At 49.5% G+C, this 24,673-nt stretch overlaps 1 protein-coding gene across 5 annotated transcripts; it reads right to left on the bottom strand.

Moving 5' to 3' along the window:
* Nucleotides 1–544: 544 nt before the first annotated feature.
* On the bottom strand, nucleotides 545–24,113 carry ube2j1 (ubiquitin-conjugating enzyme E2, J1). 5 transcript variants are annotated; one of them, XM_084699321.1, is made up of 9 exons: nucleotides 23,973–24,113; nucleotides 21,152–21,243; nucleotides 10,271–10,344; nucleotides 9,551–9,682; nucleotides 8,941–9,025; nucleotides 6,596–6,701; nucleotides 3,663–3,792; nucleotides 2,690–2,806; nucleotides 545–871 (listed from the first exon to the last, which is right to left on the bottom strand). In XM_084699321.1, exons 2-9 carry the CDS (start codon nucleotides 21,195–21,197, stop codon nucleotides 587–589), a joined length of 975 nt encoding a protein of 324 aa, XP_084555447.1. In that variant the 5' UTR covers nucleotides 21,198–21,243; nucleotides 23,973–24,113; the 3' UTR covers nucleotides 545–586. The 5 variants fall into 5 exon arrangements, with proteins under 5 accessions (XP_084555447.1, XP_084555446.1, XP_084555448.1 ...); XM_084699320.1 differs by lacking the exon at nucleotides 21,152–21,243 and having other exon boundaries at nucleotides 23,973–24,042; XM_084699322.1 differs by lacking the exons at nucleotides 21,152–21,243; nucleotides 23,973–24,113 and adding an exon at nucleotides 17,361–17,696.
* Nucleotides 24,114–24,673: the final 560 nt, after the last annotated feature.

The raw sequence follows: 24,673 nt of genomic DNA, 5'->3' as shown, positions 1-24,673 counted from the left end.
AACTGTAAGCAATCTCAGTTTTTCAAAATGGCTGTGTCACAGGAAGCTATGATAACTAATGTGCAGGTTGGCATTTTACTTCAAATGGAACAATTACATAAAGTATCAGAGACCAACACAAGCCTTCATAGTTTAGACAAGTTAAAACCATTAACTTTAAATATTGAGAGCGAGCAACAAACCCAAAAACTAAGATGAAATAAAAACCAAAAGGAAGTCTTCGTTTGTTGAGGTCGAGGTTGGGCACCACACTCTCACCTTAAAAACCCATTATACAGAGAGCAGTTATAACCCCCGGGGAGGTGTTGTGGTGAGGGGACCATGACCTCCACAGGAATGCAGGACACCCTGACTGTGAAGCCAGTGGTCTGTCCTGGGGAGAGCACCCCACCAGGCCAGCAGGAGCCCTCTGCACACGGAGCTGACGACCACGCGTCTCAAGGTCCCTGGGCCGTCACCGTTTGTCCAGCCGGGGGTAGGAGGGGTAGGAGGGGTAGGAGGGGAGGGGTAGGAGCGGGGGGGTGGGGAGGAGGGGTGGGGTAGGAGGGGGGGGGGGCGGCAGTGGGTGCGTGTGTTAGCAGCGTTGTCACAGCTCATAGTCAAACTTGTACTCTTGTGTCAGGTAGACCCTACGGAAGATGAGCGCGGCCAGGGCCAGGGTGAGCAGCAGGATGAGCACCACGGAGCCTGTGTTGCTGCCGTCCTGAGGGGGGTGAGGGGCCACGGGGAAGGCAGGGAAGATGGGCCGGCTAGGGGGCTCCCTCTGGGCCTGGGCCTGGCCCTGGGCTCTGCGCTGGCGAGGGCTGAGGGAGCGGGGGCCGGCGGGAGGGGGGCCGGCCTGTTCCTCACTGGCTGCTGGAGCTGCCTCTGACTGGAGGGTTAGGATCACACACACACACACCGGATCAGAACACACGCACGCACGCACACACACACACAAGCTCGCACACTCAGTGTTGCGTTGATGGCGTGGAGCCATCACAACAGCGCCTTTTCCACTAATAGATCTGTGTTTCTGCTCTCACGCCATTTCAAAGTGTGTCGAATTTAGGAGCTTTTTAGATTAACATATTAGCAAGACTCAATAAGGGAAGGAAATAACTTTTCCTTTCAAACATTGCTTTTCAAGTTTGTGAAAAGAGTCAAATCAATTATGTCCATTAAACGACCTAAAAAAAAACTAGTGCAGTACCTATAAAAAGCTCAAACTGGTGAAGGAGTAGACATTTCTTTTCAGAGTATTTCTTGGGTTGATGAGTACACATGAGCACTGTGGCAGCAGGCAGGTTATTTTACACAATGACACGTCCACTAAGGGACGACCCGGCTGGAGGTAAGCTGTCAAACAGGGACGTTGGGAAAGGAAACAGTGATCCGTCATCTGCTGTAAATAAGGACAGCAAAATAACAGTGCTCAAACCGTGTGTGATTGCTTGTGTGGGTTTGATGGCGCTGTCTGGTAGCCCTGTCCTGTGACAGGCTGTCTGGTAGCCCTCTGTCCTGTGACAGGCTGTCTGGTAGCCCGCTGTCCTGTGACAGGCTGTCTGGTAGCCCTCTGTCCTGTGACAGGCTGTCTGGTAGCCCTCTGTCCTGTGACAGGCTGTCTGGTAGCCCTGTCCTGTGACAGGCTGTCTGGTAGCCCTGTCCTGTGACAGGCTGTCTGGTAGCCCGCTGTCCTGTGACAGGCTGTCTGGTAGCCCTCTGTCCTGTGACAGGCTGTCTGGTAGCCCTCTGTCCTGTGACAGGCTGTCTGGTAGCCCTCTGTCTTGTGACAGGCTGTCTGATAGCCCTCTGTCCTGTGACAGGCTGTCTGGTAGCCCTGTCCTGTGACAGGCTGTCTGGTAGCCCTCTGTCCTGTGATAGGCTTATGTCGGCGTGTTGTCACCCCCACAACAGATGGTGAGTCCTTGACCATTCCCCTACAGCCCACACACTTGATTTCAGATTGGACTGAGGGCCAAATCCCTGACTACGCCCCCTCTCTGTCACTCAACAGCCCCTTCACTCTGCCTTCCTCACTGGATATAGATTATCCACCAATCCATCCATTTATCTTCCTGAAATCATATAAATCATAAGTATTTGACCCTTAAAACAGCGCAAACACAGCCCTACACTAAAGCCAAGATATCCAAATATGAAAGCCCTTCTCATGTTCCCCCTGGTGCAGCGCGTGGTCAGAGGTACGGTCGGGGCCCGTGTACAGCCGTGTCATCGTGCGCTGCCATTACTTCTGAAACCATTAGGCGTGATTTCCTGTTGGCGGCGTGCTGTGGCAACACGGGACGAGCCAGCCGTTACATAAAGCACTATCAGAGATGAGGGATCATTTACAGGACAACCACAACAGAGCCATGCTCTGCTCTTAATCCCTGCCCCCCCTGAGAGGGGCACACAGACCCCCCACAGTTCAGCCTCATAGCTCACATAATGAACCTTTAATGGGGTTGGAATCTAATACCTCGGAATCAACGAGGTAACAGACACCAGGACTTGCTGATGAGGGGGCGTAATCATGTCTCACCATGGAAAGGAGGGAACATAACCAAGTGGTAGAAGATGCAGCTAATCCCCTCGGCGTGGCAAATTTCCCCCGATGGTTTTTCTTCCCACATTGGTGACAAACATAGCGTGCTGTGGGGGTTTGTGGGTGCTGGGCTGGCCTGTGTGGGCTGGCCGTGTGTCCTACCTGCTCCTCCAGGCCCTCAGAGGACCCCTGTTCTCCCAGAACCAAGCTCTGTCCCTGGGAGCTGGCGGAGGAATCGCTGGACGCTCCGGCGCCGTCGCTGGACGAGCTGGACTCTGCCTGCAGACACACACAGTCACACAAGCATGAGAGTACACACACACACACACAGTCACACAAGCATGAGAGTACACACACACACACACACACACACACACACACACACAGTCACACAAGCATGAGAGTACACACACACACACACACACACACACACACACACACACACACACACACACACACACACACACACACACACACACACACACACACACACACACACACACACACACACACACACACACACACACACACACACACACACACACACACACACACACACACACACACACACACACACACACACACACACACACAGTCACACAAGCATGAATGCAAGTACACACACGCACACACACACAACTGCTGTCAAATACAATGTACTCCAGTGGATTTGAGAATGCTGAGCAAGTCTTTAAATGTACAAACCCAGCTTTTTTACTACGACTACTAGATGTAGAATGAGGTTAAGACACAGAAATACATTTCTATACTGGCAGCTAAGGAGTTCTGGGAAAAAATAAATAAACAAGAATGTCAACCAACAGGAATTAATAATATTATGTTTGATTTTTATAGTGCCTTTCTGGAGCTCAAGGACGCTTAGAATACATCATCTAGTACAGTGGTTCCCAACCCTGGTCCTCCGGGAACACCTGTCCTGCGTGGTTTACATGTGTCCCTGCTCCACCACACCTGATTCAAATTAATGGTCATAAGCAGGCTTCTGCAGAGCTAGATAACGACCCATTCATTTGAATCAGGTGTGTTAGAGCAGGGAAACATCTAAAACATGCAGGACAGGGGTGCCCTGAGGACCAGGGTTGGGAAACGCGGATTTAGTAGATTATCACTGTACCTTGAATTTGATCTGCTGGGCGAGTTCTTTGGCCTTGGCATCGGCAGGGCTGTGCGTGCTGTTGGGGGAGAGGGACAGCAGGGCTGTCCTAGTGGAGCACTCACAGGCCTCACAGCAGAAGTCCAGGGATCTATCGCAGGGTCACAACACTCAGCGTTAGAGCCTGGACACGCGTGTGAGGCTCTGAGGCTGTGGGTTTGACAGGACATGCGTTTGCTCCAGTGCACAGATGGCTGAGCGGTTAGGAAGTCGGGCTATTACTCAGAAGGTTGCCGGTTCGTAACCAATCAACGTTGTGTCCTTGGGCAAGGCACTTTACCCTACTTGCTTCGGGAGAATGTCCCTGTACTTACTGCAAGTCACTCTGGATCAGTGTCTGCTAAATGTGGAAATGTAAATCTTCTGTTGAGCTTGCAAGTTTGAAGTCCTGGGATGGAATACCAGTGAGGGGAAAGATGACTGAAAGAGGACCGACGAGCAGAGCAAAGAGGACCATCGAGCAGAGCGAAGAGGACCGACGAGCAGCGTGATTTCTCCCGTAACACCTGCACGTGTCTGCAGACGCACGTCAACCTTCATCACTCCTCGGTGAGTCAAACTCCCACCAGACGGTCACACACACACACACACCTGTCCTGCATGTCTCCTGCCAGTCCAGTCCTCACTCACTCACTCACTCACTCACTCATCTACCACAGAACCCTCTGCTGCACGCCTTACTGGAGTATCACATCAACACCAGCTGAGCATCTGGACAAATCCATTTTCACAGGCGTTTACTAGAAAACCACAACGATTTCCATGCGGTCGATGGATTGATGTAAGCAGTCAGGTGTAGAGGAGCACGGTTAGCTCAGTGTATAAACCCAGCGAGTGTGTGGGGCTGTTTGAGGCCAGATCACTTCACTCATAGCGTCCCATAAAGCCAAAAGATGGACTGGATGGATTTGGCTGCATTAGGGAGCATTAAGGGAGTCCATGCTTTTTTCTCTGGTGTTAGCTGCTCTGAGGCCTGTTTCCACCAGGGCAGTTTGAGTGCCGGGCCGGAGCCAGTGCCTCATCTCAAATCGGTTCTTTGCGTTTTGACGGCAAAAGAACTAACTCTGAACCCGGAAAACTGGTTCCAAAGTAGCACCAAAACTCTGCTGGTCTAGGAATGAGAACCGCATACGTCAGGGGCGGAGTTGCCGTGAACAACAAACTGTCATTTCAAACCGCCATAAAAAAAAAAGCAGGCGCACTCTATGGACTGTCTCCTTGCACTCTGGTCCTTGCCAGGAGTTCAGAGCGAACCAGAGAGGAGACCAGGGAGTGCATCCAGGTTGGGGAGCCATGGAAACCAGGTTGTGAAGAAGCGGCTCACGTGACAGAGAAGCTCACTGAGACACGACATGAGCCTGTAGTTCTTCACAGGACATGTCAGCGTAGCGCTGAAGCTTAAGACAGTCAATCTCCACCCTGTTTGGAGGCACCACGCTGAGAGGAACCAGAGCCAGCTGCTCATCAAATCTGCTGGGGGAGTCTGGAGCTCCGGAGACTGGCTGGCTCTCCTCCTCGCTCTCCTCCTCGCTCTCCCCCCCGCTCTCCCCCCCCGCTGTCCCCCCTCGCTGTCCCCCCTCGCTCTCCCCCTCGCTCTCCCCCTCGCTGTCCCCCTTGCTGTCCCCCCTCGCGCTCCCTCTCGCTCCCTCTGAACATCCAACTTCTAACACTTTGAAACGTCTGCAATGTGGTCTGTCGACTGAGTCTCCTCGCTCAGATTGAACCAGATGATGACAAGCCAGACGATTAAGAAGAATCCTTTAGTAGTTGTGAGTCACATGCCAACTGAAAGCCCAAGGTTCCCCACCCCAACATCGACCAGGCCCCATCTGTCCAAGAGGCACAGGCTTGCAAGCCCTGATACCCAAAACACACAGATAGCCAAACCAAATCCATGACAATCCCACTGATCTTGCAGTACAGCAGTATTTTTTTTTTCTTCTTCCCCCATTATTGTATTTTGACCGGCTGATAAAAACCCCTCTGCATTGTAGCTAAGCCTGTGTGTTATGTACCCGACTTTAGCATGAATACCGTGTGACATAACAGCAGCCAAGAAACTTCTTGTACAGTTTACTTTCATGAAGCCGCTGTGTTCGTGTGCTGGGGGGGGTGAGGCTCCCACTGACTGACAACTCTCACAATTACCGGGGGCGCAGCGACAGGAGATGAGAATCAAAGCGGAGTGCTGTCTCACCCACAGCCTCAGCCTTTGTGGAATAACAGTCTTTTCATCAGGGAGAGATGCCTGGGTGTATTTATAGACGGGCGGTTTGTGCTTCTGTCACTTCTCATCTGCGTGTGATAATGAAACGGCCAGTCGCTAAAGACCCCATCCTCATGTGTTAATGGGGGACTCAGTCATCTGGACTCTCTTCAACATGTCTTCAACATGCCCACATCTTCGTTAGGTCCCTTGGTGGAAACAGACTACAAAAAGGGCAAGAATAAACTACAACAGGTCCCAACATGTGGAGGGCAAACCCCCTCTTCCTGGGGGGGCGTGGAGGAAGCTGTCAGATCACCCCCTAGTGGTCCATGTAATGAGACAGCTCTTTGTAGAGGGCACTTTGTCCATGGTCCAGGTGTTAATCACATGACATGCTCGCACAAGCAATGTTTTCTGCTTGAGTGTGTTTGATAACCCCCACCCCAGAACCATATGTTCTCTTAAGCTCAGCTAGAACGATCTAGGATGTCAAACTGGTTCATGGTGAAGGTTTTACTTATATTAGGTGCATGTGTTTAATAATATGCAAGGTTACATTGACCCCAACAAAAACTAACAGCTAACAGAGATTGGACCTACTGCTGCTACACACACTTTATTGATTGTCAGTGCTCATCCATAGCCGTGGTGTGGAATGGGAGGGCTCTCGTCTGACCAATCTTACTTTTTGGCCAGGGCTCTTCTCTCTTCCGGGGTGTAATCAAGGGATCCTATCGCCCCCTCTCCTTTGGTCGGCATGAATCCGATTATAGCTATTAGTGCCGTTCTTACTGGAACAGAAACAGGGGGGGGGGGGGGGAGATGAGAAATGGGAAAAGAGGTAAAACAAAAATACAAGCTGTGCTGCCGCTGTGAATGAAGAGAGTTGGTTAAATCACAGGAAAGACAGCACATTCTGTCAAGTTCAGCCCCCGGGTTACGTAAGCGGGAGTAATGCTTTGTTTTCCAGTGTAAGCCTGGATTTATAGCTTCGCTGAGGACACTAGCCGGCCAGCCTCACAGCCTCCAGCTGACAGGAACACCTTCCTCACTGAGGACGAGGGCCAACGACAGGACCCGCCCACATCACCTGCCCTCTGACCTCACTGCTCTGGGCCTCACCTGGGCCCTCTGACCTCACTGCTCTGGGCCTCACCTGGGCCCTCTGACCTCACTGCTCTGGGCCTCACCTGCGCCCTCTGACCTCACTGCTCTGGGCCTCACCTGGGCCCTCTGACCTCACTGCTCTGGGCCTCACCTGGGCCCTCTGACCTCACTGCTCTGGGCCTCACCTGGACCCTCTGAACTCACTAACTTGCAAGTCACTGATAAAGTGGAAATGACAAGAGCACCAATCAGAGATGACAAGTGTACATGAAAAAAAGTCAGGGGAAAAATATTTTGAGGCCAGACTGAGGCCAGGAGGAGGCCAGGGTGAGGCCAGGAGGAGGCCAGGAGGAGGCCAGGAGGAGGCCAGGAGGAGGCCAGGAGGAGGCCAGACTGAGGCCAGGAGGAGGCCAGACTGAGGCCAGGAGGAGGCCAGGAGGAGGCCAGGAGGAGGCCAGACTGAGGCCAGACTGAGGCCAGACTGAGGCCAGACTGAGGCCAGACTGAGGCCAGACTGAGGCCAGACTGAGGCCAGACTGAGGCCAGGGTGAGGCCAGGGTGAGGCCAGGGTGTGGGAGGCTACATGAGACACCAGGGGGCCCAGCGGGGGGAGATAACATGTATGAGTCACAGCCTGCCTTCACAGCTCCATTACAACCCTTTGTTTGTCACCATGGGATCCCATTGTGTAATTAATCCCTCGCTTTAATAAGAGCTAAGCTTTTATTTGGTCCAAACAAAAGAGAAGAAAGAGATAAATGCAATGCAGGGGATCTACAGACAATTCTCCCAATGAATTTTCTACTCTGATTACATGTTCATGTTTTATGATTGAAAGTAACGTGGATGGATGAATGATGGAGGAAAGATGCCTGAAAGCAGGCCAGGGGAGAGGGACATGTTGGCAGTACAGAAGTATCCTGTCAACATGGAGCTTTGTCTGCTAACATAACACACGCCCAGCTCAACTATCAGGGACCCATTCATCCAAAGGTCCGCTGTCATCCACCATTTTGACTCCATTCCAGTAGTCGACTCATTGAAGTCGCTAAAACTGACTAGAGAACAGCATCTAGAACAACAAAAGCAACCCGTCAAAATAGCATCATTTATATATTCTTCATTTAAATAGAAAAGTCTTACTTCCTTGTTTGTTTTACTGTTTGGGTTGTGCCAGTCAGTGAGCAGAGATGGGATGGTTTGAGCACTGGGACTGGAGGACTGGGAGACTGGGGGGACTGGGGGACTGGGAGGACTGGGGGACTGGGGGACTGGGAGGACTGGGAGGACTGGGGGACTGGGAGGACTGGGAGGACTGGAGGACTGGGGGGACTGGAGGACTGGGGGGACTGGAGGACTGGGGGGACTGGGAGGACTGGGGGACTGGGAGGACTGGAGGACTGGGGGACTGGGGGACTGGGGGGACTGGGGACTGGGAGGACTGGAGGACTGGGGGGACTGGGAGGACTGGGGGGACTGGGGGGACTGGGAGGACTGGGGGACTGGGAGGACTGGGGGACTGGGGGGACTGGGGACTGGGAGGACTGGGGGACTGGGGGGACTGGGGACTGGGAGGACTGGGAGGACTGGGGGACTGGGAGGACTGGGAGGACTGGGAGGACTGGAGGACTGGGGGGACTGGGGGACTGGGGGGACTGGGGGACTGGGAGGACTGGGAGGACTGGAGGACTGGGGGGACTGGGAGGACTGGAGGACTGGGGGGACTGGAGGACTGGGGGGACTGGGAGGACTGGGGGGACTGGAGGACAGGGGGGCTGGGAGGACTGGGAGGAGTGGGAGGAGTGGGGGACTGGATGGAGAGGTTGGAGGACTGACAGGAGGGTTGAGGCTGGAGGTGGTGGAGGGGAGCAGGGGTGGGTGTGTGTCTGGTAGCAGACGAGGCCTGGCTACAGGGATACCTACTGCTCCAGGATGGCTGCCAGGTCTCCGGATGGTGCCCAGAAATACTCAGACAGATCTTCTTCCCCACCTCAAACCTCCCGTTGGGCTGAAAGACAAGCACATCCACAGTGAGGGGCAGGCGCCGGCTTAACAGGCCCAGATCAAGAGGACGGTCTTCAGAGTGAGACAAGGGAGGGAGGAGACAGGGGAGATGTTAAGGAGAAGAAAGAGAGAGCCTTCAAAGGAGCTGGTCCAACCTGCCACTAGACGGCTAACAGGGAGGGAGGAACAGCACCGGACGTATAAACAAAAAGAAACAAAAAACGTATTCTGTGATCTACAAGCTTTCAGGCTGTCATTTGTGCAGGTTTTCTAAGGCCAGAGCAAGGAATTCCAAATAAGGAACCTTTCCATTTGTTCACACAAAACCCAGAGAAATCCTCCCTGACGACGCAAAGGCAACAGTGTCTTTGTTCTGACACCAGTCACTCCGTGTGAAGCACCCTGAAACAGGCGTCTTCCCACCTCGCTTTGATCTTTTGATTAGCTGCCTTTCAGCGTTACTGTGGAGCCCGTGACTGGATATGACGAAAGGAGGATGGGGGGGGGGCATGGGGGGGTGGGGTCTTACTGTGAGGAGGATGATGCTGGGGGGCTTCATGGGGTACTCTGGGGGGAGGACAATCCTGCCATGGTAGACCCCCCCATCAAAGTCTGAGTCAGAGGGGCCGCGGACTGAGAAGTGCCACTCAAACAGATTATCCTGCAGGTGAGTGAGAGGTAGGGAGGGGGAGAGAGAGAAGGAGGGAGAAAGAAGCACATCTTAACACATGCCTGGCTTGTGTGTGGGTAATGAGTCGTACAGGGACTGGATGTAGTGAACGTCAAGTGCATGTTTGTCAGTGTGTGCTCATTTTGGAGGAAGACATTTCCGATTTCCGATAACCGACGTTCGTCAACGACCATCATCCCTCAACCGACATGTAAAATGTAGAATGGACGAGTGTCTGTGACCCATAAAATAAGACTTACAATACAATAACAGTTATTTAGCTGCTGCTCAACAACGAAAACGGGAGATTGCCAAAGCAGCAGAAAGTCGCTAGATTTGTTGCTAGTCGCTAGATATGACTTTTTGTCACTAGGAAAAGTGAAAGATTGCTACATCCAGCGACACTGTCGTTAAATTGGCAAACACTGTTTAACCGATAGCATTAACCGGTAAATATTCGTATTGTCGGTTAACTGTTACGTGGTTAACTATGAGCATCCCTAGTGTACGAGTGTGTGCCTGAGCGAGCATTGTGTGTGTGTGTGTGTGTGTGTGTGTGGGGCTGCGAGGGGGTCTCACCTCCAGTGGCTGGGCGTGGTAGTGCTCTGTCGGCTCCCTCAGCTCTGCAGCCTCCTTCATCAGCCTCTTCACGGCTGTAAACAAACCGACACGCTCATTAGCGCCACTTGGAGAAGCAGCCGACAGCCACCCAGGCTCCCATATGACGACCTGGGGCTGGCAGGCCACATCCTCTCCTGTCTAACTACCCTGTCAGCACACATTTCCATCACACTGGGCTGAACTGCTCCTCTGAGAGATGCATGGGGTCCTGGAGACAGCTGAAGACCAGGCCAGGAACACCCACACAGACACATGGCATGCTGGGCAGGAAAACAGGCCTTACATCGTTAGGGGAGTAGCTTGCAGGTACTGCTCAACTTGTCCGTCATACAGAAATAATATCTGTTTTCCTCAGTCAGGAGGTGGAGAGATACAGGTCCACGAGAGAAACGCTTCCTCTAAAATCAAACCACAAACAAAGAAACTCTAAAAGGCAAATACCCGCCAAAAAAACATTCCTGTTTTGAAAAGAGTTTGGAAGAGGAGGCGCAGGAGAACAGTTCTTGATGGCAGCAGCTGAAGTCGCCTCAGCTGAAGGCTCAGAGGGGAGGGGGGGGGGGATTTGAACCCTGGGGACCTACAGCTTCACACACAGCAGGAATCATCTGCTTGCATTCAGACCTGAGCGACGGGTCGGTGGTGCACAACCAGACCTGCCCACGGAGCTAATCTGGAGACCAGCAGCCGTCACACAGGGTGTGTGTGTGTGTGTGTGTGTGTGTGGGGGGGGGGCTCGTGCCACAGCTCCCAGGACCAGTGTGTTGCCTGGCTGCTCACTGGATCTCTCTCACCATAAAGGACACATGGAGGCTTCAGCTTGACATGCCAGTGACCAGCTCAGTGCGCTCCTGCCAGCCTGTTCCTGTTGGGCTCCTGCTGGCCAGGCTGGTGAGGAGAGTCAGGCCGTGATGTCATGTCCAATCACACGTCAACCCATCACTCATGCTTCTGTACAGGGTCGCCGGGGAGAGGCAACAGGTGCCAGTGTTCCAGTGGACAACACTGCGCCAACTGGGCCCTGCTATTCAGGAGTCCAGAGGTCATTAGAGAGCAGGGCCATTCACCCCCGTGTCATCGCTATGTGATCCCAGCGTTACAGCCATCGCAACAGGCCACTGAGAAGGGAATCGAGATGGTGCTGGAATTGGAAAGTAATTGGAAAAGGATGTGGAACTAAGAGGTATTGAGAGAGACGGAATTGGTTTGGAATCCAATCGAGTGAGGCCGGCTATGGTTTGGGGGAGGTTGGATGTAGGGGGGCTGCACGGAGGGGGGCTGAGGATGGGTGGGGAGATGAGAGGAGGCTCCATCTGATCCAGCCCCAGGACTGTCAGGCAGAGAAGATGGAGATATCAGGAGCCATGCACTGGGAAGACAGATAAAGGATGGTGACAAGTGAGCTCTGATTCAGCCTTTTCATCCTCTCCTCCACCTTCCCTCCCTCTCCTCCACCTCTCCTCTCCCTTCCTTCCTTCTCTCCTTTACCTCTCATTTGCTCTCCTCTCCTCCACCTTCCCTCTCCTCCACCTCTCCTCTCCCTTCCTTCTCTCCTTTACCTCTCATTTGCTCTCCTCTCCTCCACCTCTCCTGTCGCCACCTTGACCTCTCCTCCTGTTTACTGAAAATTAGACAGGGTTGGACAGGGTTGTGGAGAGGGTACTGGCCTGAACAAGGCTGCCGGGACTAAACCGTCCTATAGTCAACAGGCCAATCAGAACTTAGTAGTAGCCTAGAGGCCCAGCCAACCAGATTCATTTTTATTAGCTGGTGAAGTTAGTTTTTTCCAGTTATTATTTCACAGGTTTTCACTTCTGGCTGATGCCGTACGTTGGAGTAGACAGTTGGATCTCTGTTGCATCCCCAATCTACAAGAAATCAAAACTTCCTAATCACTCTGGAACTCCCAAAATAGTATTTCGTAATGACTAGCTCCAACAGAGAACATCAAACCAGTAAAGCTGATGAGCCATGTGATTGAAGCTACGGTCAAACTGCAGCTCAACGTACGGCAGGAGAACTGGAGTACAAGCCTCATCACAGTTTCCTCCTCATCATGAACATCTCGGCCCCTTCCTGTCAAACTGCTCTGGTTCTCCACTCGCTAACATCAACTATGTCCCCTGTTCGTTGGAAATCATGTTTAAAACATGTCACGATTGATTAGGTCTATCTCAGAATGGCAAAAGCGGCTGTTACGACTTCATACGCTTCAACTCGTGATGGTTTCGTCCAGAGAGATGGAGTTCTGCAGGAGCAGGCAGCTTGAGGCGCTGGTGTACTGCACATTGAGCACTGTAGCTGGAACACTGTAGGAAAGGTTACAGCATATAGAGAGAGAGGGAGGGAGAGAGAGGATAGGAGGGAGAGAGAAAGAGACAGAGAGAGAGGGAGATAGCAAGCGAGCGAGAGTTAGAGAGGATGTGTGTTTGTGTGTGTGTGTGTGTGTGTGTGTGTGTAACTTGCAGCGTCTTAAACCCATATTTCAGTCCACACCGCGAGTAGCCGTGGTCCGGAGGTGACAGTAAGGGTGATGTGTGGTATAAGCTGTCCTGACAGCCGCTGGAAGTTTACAGTGCTCTGTCCAAAGTGGGGCACGATTCCCCAGCAGGGCCCTACACACACACACACAGGCACACACACACACACACACACACACACACACACACACACACACACAGCCTGGCGGCAGAATTAAGCATTCACACACTAGGGCTCTGTGGGGGAGGATAGGAACATCCCTGGAGTATGATTATAAGCAGAAAACAGTCAGTGTTTCTTCCCTGCCTATAAATAAGAATGTGGGAGTGGGACTATATAGTCGTGGGTAGCGGTGTGGAGAAAGAGGTACAGGGTAGAGAGCTGCACAGCTGCAGGCCCCTCCAGTGAGCTCCTCTCCCCCTCTCCCCCCTCTCCCCCCTGCCGTGTACAGCAGCAGCAGCCTGCCGTATCTCTCTGCTGCTTGGGAAGCCGACCTGCAGGGATCGGCAGGGGAGGGGAGCGTGACGGAGGGGAGATGGATGGACTATCAGAGGAGAGCAGACACACACGGTGAGAGCACCTTGGAAGTGTCATCCATCCTGATTGGGAAACAGCTTGGCAGACGGAGGCCGACGGCTGCTCCCACTCTGACCTGCGTCGAGCTACTAAGCCCTGCGGTCACAGGCCCGGTCCCCTGGACGCGGCAGCTGGCAGCTGAAGCCAGGCTGGCTGGCTGACATCTTGTTGGATAAAGTCCAGTCTCTGCTCCATCTCTAGTCCTCCTCGTGTCAGCAGCTGCCAGACTCATTTGGTTAAGCTCGCCCTGATTGGTTAAGCTCGCCCTGATTGACAGTCAACCCGTGACCAAAGTGTGATGGGCGGAGGTGATAAATCACCATCTAAATAAACGTTGTACAGTCAGCTGTCATTTGATTGCACATGGTGAGTAGATTTCCCTCCAGATGTACCACTAGTGTGTGGCCAAGGTCATACTTATCTGTAATGAGATGAGGCTGCTGCTAAAACCTAGCCATGCAACCTAGCAGGACTTGCATCTAAAGACGTGATCCACGCTGGATATTACCAAAACCTGACCTTGTCCATCAGTAAGATGGGAGTTACATGTATCATTGCACTTAAACATATTGCCCTCAATGCCCTGTACAGATGGATCACTTTAAAATATGTTACATCCATTACATCTACAGAACCACATATCAGGCTATAGGCCTAAGATGAGCGTAGTCTACCATGCTACCTCCAGAGTTTGGTGTTGCCCTGGCGATGTGTGATGGCTGCTGCTCTCATTGGCTGAGAGGAGATCTCATCTCACTGAGCACTCCAAGAACCATCGTCCTCAAGTGCAATTCATTTGGTTTGGGTATTAGGCTTGACTCTGGTCTGCTCCAGCTGAAGGACCTGCAGCAGGCACCAGTAACCTTGGCCTCCACAGTGCTGGGCAAATGGAAAATAACAAGCTTGATGTGGGTCGTGCTGCTGCCTTAGAATCCACTCCCATGTGAACTGAGGGAAGGGACAGAAAACAGTGCTATTCTTCATCCTGAGAATAAAACATGTAAACATCTCACCATATCCCCTGACCTGCATGTCTACTGTATATCAATAGCCACAACTGTTCAGGGGAGAAAACAAAAACCTATTATCAAGATTGATTTCCCTAACTCAGTCAATCAAGACGGCCTTCATCATCAACCACAGCCCAAAAACAAACCAATGAGGTTTAGTGTGTCTCAGCTAGATCGATAGGTTTGCACTGCTTCCTTCAGAACCGAGCTTTGAAACGTGAGTAACTCCTCTGGAGCTGCCCGTCAAATCATCACCACTCCAGGGCCAGACGCTGAGGGCAGCAGTGACAGCTGTGACAGCAGGACAGACGCAGAGGGCAGCAGTGACAGCTGTGACAGCAGGACAGACGCTGAGGGCAGCAGTGACAGCTGTGACAGCAGGACAGACGCTGAGGGCAGCAGTGACAGCAGGACAGACGCTGAGGGCAGCAGTGACAGCTGTGACAGCAGGACAGACGCTGAGGGCAGCAGTGACAGCAGGACAGACGCTGAGGGCAGCAGTGACAGCTGTGACAGCAGGACAGACGCTGAAGGCAGCTGTGACAGCAGGACAGACGCTGAGGTTAGCAGTGACAGCAGGACAGACGCTGAGGGCAGCAGTGACAGCTGTGACAGCAGGACAGACGCTGAGGGCAGCTGTGACAGCAGGACAGACGCTGAGGGCAGCAGTGACAGCTGTGACAGCAGGACAGACGCTGAGGGCAGCAGTGACAGCTGTGACAGCAGGACAGACGCTGAGGGCAGCAGTGACAGCAGGACAGACGCTGAGGGGCAGCAGTGACAGCAGTACAGACGCTGAGGGCAGCAGTGACAGCTGTGACATCAGGACAGACGCTGAGGGCAGCTGTGACATCAGGACAGACGCTGAGGGCAGCAGTGACAGCAGGACAGACGCTGAGGGCAGCAGTGACAGCTGTGACAGCAGGACAGACGCTGAAGGCAGCTGTGACAGCAGGACAGACGCTGAGGTTAGCAGTGACAGCAGGACAGACGCTGAGGGCAGCAGTGACAGCTGTGACAGCAGGACAGACGCTGAGGGCAGCTGTGACAGCAGGACAGACGCTGAGGGCAGCAGTGACAGCTGTGACAGCAGGACAGACGCTGAGGGCAGCAGTGACAGCTGTGACAGCAGGACAGACGCTGAGGGCAGCAGTGACAGTAGGACAGACGCTGAGGGGCAGCAGTGACAGCAGTACAGACGCTGAGGGCAGCAGTGACAGCTGTGACATCAGGACAGACGCTGAGGGCAGCTGTGACATCAGGACAGACGCTGAGGGCAGCAGTGACAGCAGGACAGACGCTGAGGGCAGCAGTGACATCAGGACAGACGCTGAGGGCAGCTGTGACAGCAGGACAGACGCTGAGGGCAGCTGTGACAGCAGGACAGACGCTGAGGGCAGCTGTGACAGCAGGACAGACGCTGAGGGCAGCTGTGACAGCAGGACAGACGCTGAGGGCAGCAGTGACAGTAGGACAGACGCTGAGGGCAGCAGTGACAGCTGTGACATCAGGACAGATGCTGAGGGCAGCAGTGACAGGAGGACAGACGCTGAGGGCAGCAGTGACAGCTGTGACATCAGGACAGATGCTGAGGGCAGCAGTGACAGCAGGACAGACGCTGAGGGCAGCAGTGACAGTAGGACATGAGGCCCTCATGCTGCCGTCAGAGGGAACGCCAGGACACTCTGACAGCAGCCCCCCTGCTGAGAGCTACATGTTAGTCTCTTTATATCTCCCCTCTGGTAATGAGGGTGAGTGGGAGTGAGGAGAGAAGCTGCTGCCTGGACGTGCCCCTCCTGACTCGGGCGGAGGGTGGGCAGGCATGGGCTGGGTCAGCCGGCCTTTGGGGATAGGATTATAATCCTGTACACAAAATCGAGTTATGTAACCCATTTTAGTGTCTGCCCGGGATGATTCACTGTTAGATTTGGCGTAGGGCGGGGGACGACGACTATTACGTAACAAACCGAAACTTGTAAGACACACTACCTAGGTGAGTCCAGAGACCTTTGATTGTATCCTTGGAGCACTTTTCGTGACTAGCACAGTCTGGGGGACAATTTCCATTCCTTTTCACTGTACTTCTCTCTTTGTAAAATCAAAGGCGTATTCTAATCTCTATATAAATTAGGGGTGTTGGCTATCCCCGAGGAAAGCGATACAGCTTTTGGCATAGATCTATTACCATTTTTCCAAACAAGGAAAACATTGGTTTGGCTGTAAAATTACGACCAAAGCAAAAAGAAAGATCCAGAACCACCTCGCAAAACCCACAGGAAACCAAATCTACACTGACCTTTCAGAACCTATGGAACTTGTAATTTAAGGACTTTATATGCTTGTTTGATCACTGGGTATGTAACAGGTAGTTGTAGGGGAATTCTACCAGGCATTTGTAGGGGAATTCTAGAAGTGTGTACATGAGTGTGTGTGTGTGTGTGTGTGTGTGTCTGTCTGTCCTTGGCCAATGCAAATCTTTCGAAAAACAAACAGTGGCCCTCACTTTCGGATACGTGGCATAACCAGAACCAACTCCTCTGGTTGCACTATTTTGGAGAAAATAATGCAAAACCTGCGATGTTGGTTATGTCAAACCAGAATAATACAACAATGTTTACAAGGGCAAGTTTTAGTAATACTAAATCGGCGTGTAAGCTATCAATTGCAAACACGTCATGTCACCTGCTGACCAGACCAAACAATGTTAAACAGCTGTAGCTAGTCTCATTAAGTCAAAAATAAAGATAGGATTAACAAGAAGTTTGCATCCATCCTCGCTGATATCTACTCAGAGAGGTTAACACATTTGCAAACCTCTTTAGCAAACTGTCTTGGCAATGACATCCAAAAGGGTAGATAGTGTCGTAGTACAAGTTAGCTACATAAACTACTCGCTAGCCGCTACCAGCAGCACAGAAGGACTGTAAATTCGGCATTTGTTAATCTCAGCTAGACTAGAGCTAACTTCGGTATATCTCACTTACCCGGACTCTTGAGGTTGTACTTATTCTCCATGTTACGAGACACAGCGACACTAAAATATTGTCGTTGACTTTAGTTAGCTAGCAGCCCTTATTAATTATGTTGATCGGCCGAAAGTGCTATTTTTTTATATAGCTAGCTAGCTATAGCCAGCTAGTTATAAAATGATCCAAACGTGTTCCAGTTCACAATAAACCTCTGTTATATGAATTAATTCGAAAGTTGGTGAGCTAGTTTTAGTCCTTATGTAACACAAGCTATACGTTTTGCCCAAGTTTAGCTAAAAGTAGGGCGACGACTTGTTCGAAACTATACAAATGTCAGTCCAATGGTTGTCAAAAACGTAAACAGGAAGTGCACTTGTCGAAAAGGTCCCTCGTTTTAAGCGCCGGAATTTGCCGAAAGATGTCGACGGCTCAGGAAGAGTTCTACCGTTCTATCGCTCGTACCACTGATTTTAGGTTGCGCCGTTATTTTTTGTCATTCTCCAGTACTTTATGGAGGCTAAAATTGACCAATAATTACGTATTTTACTGTATGGGTCCATGTATAAAGTAACTAGACCTTCCTGAAAAATAGCGCAGATAAATTGATTAACCCTTAAGTAACAACGTAGGGGAGTTATTAATACAGTTGTGATCAAAGGGTAGCATATCCAATAAAAAAGTATAATGTTTCCATGTTTACAGAAAAACTTTTGAATTGAATGTCAGTGCTTCATACATGAAACAGGATTAAACAGAGAGCTTTGCAGCAATGGCCTCACTCCTGCCTCCAGAGTATTTGGACTTTCTCTTTGCCCTCTAGTGATGCCTGTGACACCAGCTGTCTCCCACCACACTGCCAACCAGGGGAATGGGAATATGTTGAGGACACTGGATTATAAAAGTTATTTAATCTTTATTTAATTAAATATGCCTTTTAATAATATACACTGCTGAAATAACGTCCACGCAATATTGGCATCCGTGTCTTTCTGGCAAGGTGAGGTAATTCATGAGATCACCACGTTTTTGTTTTCTTTAAATATCTACCACTAAAAAGACCATAGTCTATATGACTAATCCATACTGAAGACACAATGTTGTTATTCTGCCTCACTGCTTGTGTTCCCATACATTTTTCAGTCTAGATGTTATTAGTCATAGGCTCAGGGGGCATTTTAACATTCCCCTTGTCGTGCCACAACAGAGAGCTGATGTAGCGCATCTGAACTGGACCTAAGGATCTCTGCCCTTTCGCCTCAGCAGTGCCTTTACAGTACAGTCTCCCCAGGGAGCACTCTGTGGAACCCTGTCGCCTTCGCACAATATGTAACTGTCTTCAGTAAGTCTTGCAGCTAGAAGTGTTCCTAATTGAAAGAACTGTGTGACCTACATGACCTTAAACATGTCTTTGTGAAATCTTCTAGAACAAGGCAGCCTTGATAGAAATTCAGATGTCCAATCTAGCCTGATTTTAAATAAAAAATACCAGAAGCCTTGGTCATTACATAATGTAAGGCACCAGTGCAAGTAACTCCTTTGCAGGAGGGAATGCCGAGGTGAACAAGCCTGCTGCTTTAAATCAACCGTCGCTCTTCGTTTGTTTTGTGTTTTGCTGACATCTGCTGGTTAAGGTTTAAAACACTGCGACTTGATAAATCGCCAAGGCGCTTCAGTTTGTACCATCAATTTTACAATTTACGTTTTCTCGGACAGGTCCATACGCCCTTTTTTATAAGTCACTGGTGTCTCGTGATTGACGTCAGTCGAAAGAAAACACAACATGACATATCAACGCCTGATGTGTTTACTATATTTAATATGAACAGTTTGAGGATATAAATCAGGGAAATACAAGACATTCCGTCCCAGGACAGCAGGCTACATCACCACCTGATGGAGCTCTCGGGTAGTCATACTAAAGGTCTTCCCTAATGCTTTCTCGACGAAATGTCACTCTAATCGTTTGTGACTCGTTGACAAACAGAAAGTGGAAATATTTCACCGTATTGGTAAGTTTTTCTCTTTATCGTGTAACATTGACGAATATCGTCAATACAGGACCGATCTGTTAAAGTTATTTTTTAATTTCATCTTTAAAAAGTGAAGAACGTAGCTTTGTGCGTCAACTGAATGCTGCTGCTCAAAGTGACCACAATAAATGTTGCAATTAATAACAGTGAATGTTAATTCTAATGTTATATTGCAAATATCGATAGCTTCGTAGGAATAGAATGGTAATGGTTTTGGACAATTAGGTTACCAGAAAATGCCGCCCTTGATTGTAGTGATGCTGCAGTGGGTACTGGAAGTACCGCCTTAAGGCGTTCTCTGAAATTCTGTTAGTGTTATTGCAGATCGGATCATTATTCTTCCGCAGTCACAGGTTAGTTTTCGTTACTTTCAGATGGACTTCTGGTCAGTGGTTCACTGTGTTGATGGCATATTCATGAGAGCCTCTTATGTGGGATTCGTTGTTAAATGAAACTTGACACTTTTTATGGCTGTGCACTTGCAAGTTTGGTAGTATCCAGATCCTTCCAGTTACTTGTCTTCAAAGAGCCTCTGTGCTTGAGGGTCTCTGTGGTCGATTATAAAAATACATGCCCGTCCGAACGGCCTGAGTCAAGTTACCAACACCCAGTAAAACTAAAGGATGGGTGGTGATTGACTCTTCAGACCTATACTATTATTGACACGTTGTGCCTCACATCTCACATATCCAAACTGAGAGTTCAACATACCATGGTCACAAAGACCACCGTGGATGACCCGGGGCAAAACTGAGGAGGGAAGCAGTGTGTTGCAATGTGGTAATGCAGATCATGTTTCTTCCCTGGAGAAGAAGACAGTACTTTGATTAAGTACTATCAAGGCTTCACTTTGTTTTTGAGAGCACTTCATGTATAAAGCAGAGATAGACACAAGTTTATTACAGCTAGCCTGCCAGAACTATCTCCTTTGCTTCTGGTAGTTCATCCAAGCAGCAGGTGACAAATAAATACAGAAGACACTATTCATGTTAAGACATCCTGAGTGCTGTCTGAAGATGTCTGCACAGTACTGAATGCATGGACTGCACTGATGGCCTGACTGTTGAAGGCAGCAGGAGAGAGAGGGCTCATGCCACTGCCTCATCCATCTCCTGTGGAGGGTTGGAATGTTGGAGTGTTGGTGTTGGAGTGTTGGAGGGTTGGGGTTGGAGTGTTGGAGGGTTGGGGTTGGAGTGTTGGGGTTGGAGTGTTGGGGTTGGAGTGTTGGTGTTGGAGGGTTGGAGGGTTGGGGTTGGAGTGTTGGGGTTGGAGTGTTGGGGTTGGAGTGTTGGGGTTGGAGTGTTGGGGTTGGAGGGTTGGGGTTGGAGTGTTGGGGTTGGAGGGTTGGAGTGTTGGGGTTGGAGTGTTGGGGTTGGAGTGTTGGGGTTGGAGTGTTGGGGTTGGAGTGTTGGGGTTGGAGGGTTGGGGTTGGAGGGTTGGGGTTGGAGGGTTGGGGTTGGAGGGTTGGGGTTGGAGGGTTGGGGTTGGAGGGTTGGGGTTGGAGGGTTGGGGTTGGAGGGTTGGGGTTGGAGTGTTGGGGTTGGAGTGTTGGGGTTGGAGGGTTGGGGTTGGAGGGTTGGAGTTGGAGGGTTGGGGTTGGAGGGTTGGGGTGTTGGGGTTGGAGGGTTGGGGTTGGAGGGTTGGGGTTGGAGGGTTGGGGTTGGAGGGTTGGAGTGTTGGAGTGTTGGAGTGTTGGAGTGTTGGAGTGTTGGAGTTGGAGTGTTGGTGTTGGAGTGTTGGTGTTGGAGTGTTGGTGTTGGAGTGTTGGTGTGTCACCTGATACGTGTAGGTCGTGTTCACAACGCGTTGAGGAGTTTGTCATCGAAGAAGACAGATCTTGGCTCACATCTCTTTACAGCCATGGTTGCCTGATCAGATGAGATGGTTACGTTTAACCGACAGGTTCGATTATTTCTTAGAATTGTGGCATTGGATTTGGCACAAGTTGACCAGTATTAGGGGGAAACACTGTTCTGTATCTCAGTTAACCTTTGACTGACACTGCCCATGGATGCTAAAGTTATCTAAAACAGAAGAAATGAATGTCCAGCTTATCCTTGCATTTTGAGAGTGTTTGAATGGCCGCATGTCAACGAAAAAGTGGTTGCACCTCTTGAATCACAAGTGAATTGAAATAGCTTATTTTTATTTTTTGCTTTGTGAGCTTCATATATTGAACTTCAGTAACTGAGAGAAATGAGGTGCCTCACAGTTCAGTGTATCAGGTTGTGCTGTGGCTCATTGCTTTGTGGTTAGATCAGATGAGATCAGGCCTTAAGGGTAGGGTTATTGTTCGGTCTGTTCAGACACACAATACTGCCCCTCCAATTCACTGGGTGAGGTATACTATAAATGCTTAAATCAATATCTTTTTTGTGGACGTAATCAATTATAAAACACCCTCATTAGTACATATAAAACAATAGCATTTACTTTTCCATTCTTAAATTCTAATCGAATTCTCTAATATCGAACAGCACTTTATATGAAATGTACTTTTAAATCTCCTTGCATTTGAAGAAGGAACAAAGCGAGTTTGAGTGAGACATGGCATTTCTCAGTCACACCCTTCCACCCTTGGATGGGCCCCTCTATAGTCTCCATACCTTGGGGGCAGGAAGATGCCAAAAGAGCTAGATAACCAGGAGAGCATAGAACATGTACTTAGGTCATCATACTGGATGTCTGTTTTCCATGATGGAAATGGAGGGATTGACTACCTGAATCACACCAGTGGGATATAACCAATGTTTCCCCTCACTGACTGCATTGGGCTATAGGCTTGTAGTCAAATGTTCCTCAAAGCTTTACATTATCTTAAATAGATTATTGATGTTTTTGATCGCTCTATTTGTTGACCAGCAACTGCTAAGCTTCAAAGAAGAGTCATATAAAAGCCGGATTAGTGAATCCTGAATGGAAGACAGAGGCTGCAGAGGGGAATTCCTTCCAAAGCCATAATGACAGAGGGACAGTGCAGGAACGTGAGAACCTAACCTGGTCAAGCATGCTCGTTTACTGCAACCTTTCTGTGACCCCGGCAGGGGTCATGCCCCCCCCCCCCTCTCTCTCTCTGTCTAGTAAGTGTAGTAGGTACTTTATTGATCCCCAAGGGAAGGCTTTCATGTTGCAGCAGGCAAGAAGGCAATAAAAAGGAAATATACAATATACACACACACACACACACACCTGTGTATAAAATTCTTGAGTTTTTAGTATTTCGAAACGTGTATTAAATTGTCATTTTCAATCAGGCATAAATGAAAGGACACAATTATAACTAAATTAATACTTGGTCTCATTCAAAATACCTGATGGACAATTTTATTGAATTTAGGATGACCAAGGATGGATTATTGTTGCATAGACATACAGTATGTCCATAATGTAATGATTTTATACTTTGTTTACTTTTGATTAACGTATAAAAAAAAGACTATTCGCCGTTATTGTATGAGCGGTTTTTCAAGATTACTGTATCAAATAGGCCTAGCAGTTCCATTGCTAAAATAACACACGACGTACACAACGTTGACGCATAGCCTATCATCTTGGAAAGTTGAACAGTATGCGCTCCTCTATATAACTTATTTTCAATTCACTTTTAGAGCTTTTGGCAGCCTATATCCTTATTGGTTGCAAGCGCCATTGATATGGTAATAGGGCAGAGCGGGTGGCGGTAGAGAAGAGCGTAGTAGGCTACATGTCCATGCCACACCGTCACCGCCCCAAGTGTTTTCACTTTCTTCACTCTTTCCCGACATACGCAGCAATCACGACTCTCCTGGGAAGTAATACAGCTTCGGTTTTTTGTTGTGATTCTTTTACATTTATGATCTGGTGAGATCCCTCCCCACCACGCCACATTTAGCGCCTGGAATTATATCTTCGAGGATTTACTATCGGTCTGGAAGTTCATCAGGCGATTTTAAACGCGCAGTTTGGTATGAGCTTTTGCTTTTAAAACACCTTATTCCATGTGTTGTGTTTTTAACTTTTTCTGAATTTATTGTTCTGCTGTTAAATGCTTCTTTTTATTGGCCTATTTCAAGCATCAGAATTTTAAAACTAGTGTCGTACATCAAATGTTTGAGCTTTTGAGTAAAACTTGAGGCTTTTCAAGCTGCAAGGCATTACCAGTTGAAGCGTTTGGCGGTCCAATTTGTTCTGAACATTTTATAACTCTAATAATATACATGTTATCAAAAGAAAAACGATAACGAGTGTCTCCCAGTGGAATGTAGTGAAGCTTCAATTACAGGTGTACAGTATAATTAGCTTGGTAAGAGAACGTGAAAATCCCCTGGTCCACACACAACGACTCAACTTCATACAGTGCTACTTGGGTGGTTGTAGATTATTTATTTCTTACTTCATGGGCAATTAATGATGTATTTAGGGAGAAAGGCGGAGAAGAGAATTGGGGAAAAATGTTTTGTAGGCCTACTGTAGCTGCACGTTTGTTTTGTTTGCTGTAAACTGTAACTGGATACTAACTCCCTCACAACCCAGTACAACTAGCAGGATTCATATGCAGTTTAAGTCCCTAGAAAAGTTGTGAATTTGTGGCAAATCGTGTTGATAGCCTTCTCCTTACCTTGTGATGTCAGTTGAATTCCTTTTTGTGCAACAAAACTATTGGGGGATTGCATTAAGCAAGAACCGTCACAAGAGAAAACAATGGGCAATAATGAGGCATCATGGGTAAATTGGTTTTATCACTACCATCGTGTCCAATCGGATCTTTTGAGGTGTTAAGCATTGTATTAACATGGCAGTAGTGCCCTGGACTACCATGTGTTGGTGGTGAATGCGCCCATGCATGCAGCGTGTTGTGAGGGCCCCTCCCACTCGCATGCCCGTCTGCTAGCCTCCCTGGGGAACTGATTAGCGAAGCAGTGATGGAGAGGTCAGGGGGCACCAGGTGTGTAATGGACAAATTATGAATCTTAATTGCTGTCTGGGGCAGGGGGGCATTGTAACCTCATAAAACACAATGGGAACTAGATACGCTGTGTGGATTAGAGAAGTTTGTATTGATTCCTAATTTTACTCCCAGGTGGTTAGACAATGCCTGTTCTGGTCTAATTAGAGCAAGACAAGTGGAAGGGGAGGGGCTTACTGAAGAAGCTTTCAACTGGAACTTTCTTTCATTGTTGTTGACAATGTGGAAAAAAGGATGGTGGAGTTAACAGTGTACAGGTACTTTTAGACATAAATCAAAGTTTAAAATCAGTCTCAATTGGATATTGAATTGGTAAAATTCACAGGCTTATTGGGCTGTCAATCACGACCAAA

This window comes from Hypomesus nipponensis, chromosome 6 (genome assembly GCF_054491055.1).
Source record: "Hypomesus nipponensis isolate SF chromosome 6, ASM5449105v1, whole genome shotgun sequence".
Classification (NCBI taxonomy): domain Eukaryota; kingdom Metazoa; phylum Chordata; class Actinopteri; order Osmeriformes; family Osmeridae; genus Hypomesus; species Hypomesus nipponensis.
Note: the sequence above shows the minus strand (reverse complement) of the source record. Positions and strands in the feature narration are given on the sequence as shown.

Excerpts from the sequence above, each read along its gene's own strand:
- ube2j1 (XM_084699320.1), bottom strand. The coding sequence starts at position 24,027 with ATGCAATCCCCCAATAGTTTTGTTGCACAAAAAGGAATTCAACTGACA. Across the intron at positions 9,683-10,270 it reads ACCACGCCCAGCCACTGGAG|GATAATCTGTTTGAGTGGCA; the intron begins GTGAGACCCCCT and ends ACTCACCTGCAG. Across the intron at positions 9,026-9,550 it reads CCAGCATCATCCTCCTCACA|CCCAACGGGAGGTTTGAGGT; the intron begins GTAAGACCCCAC and ends CTTGTCTTTCAG.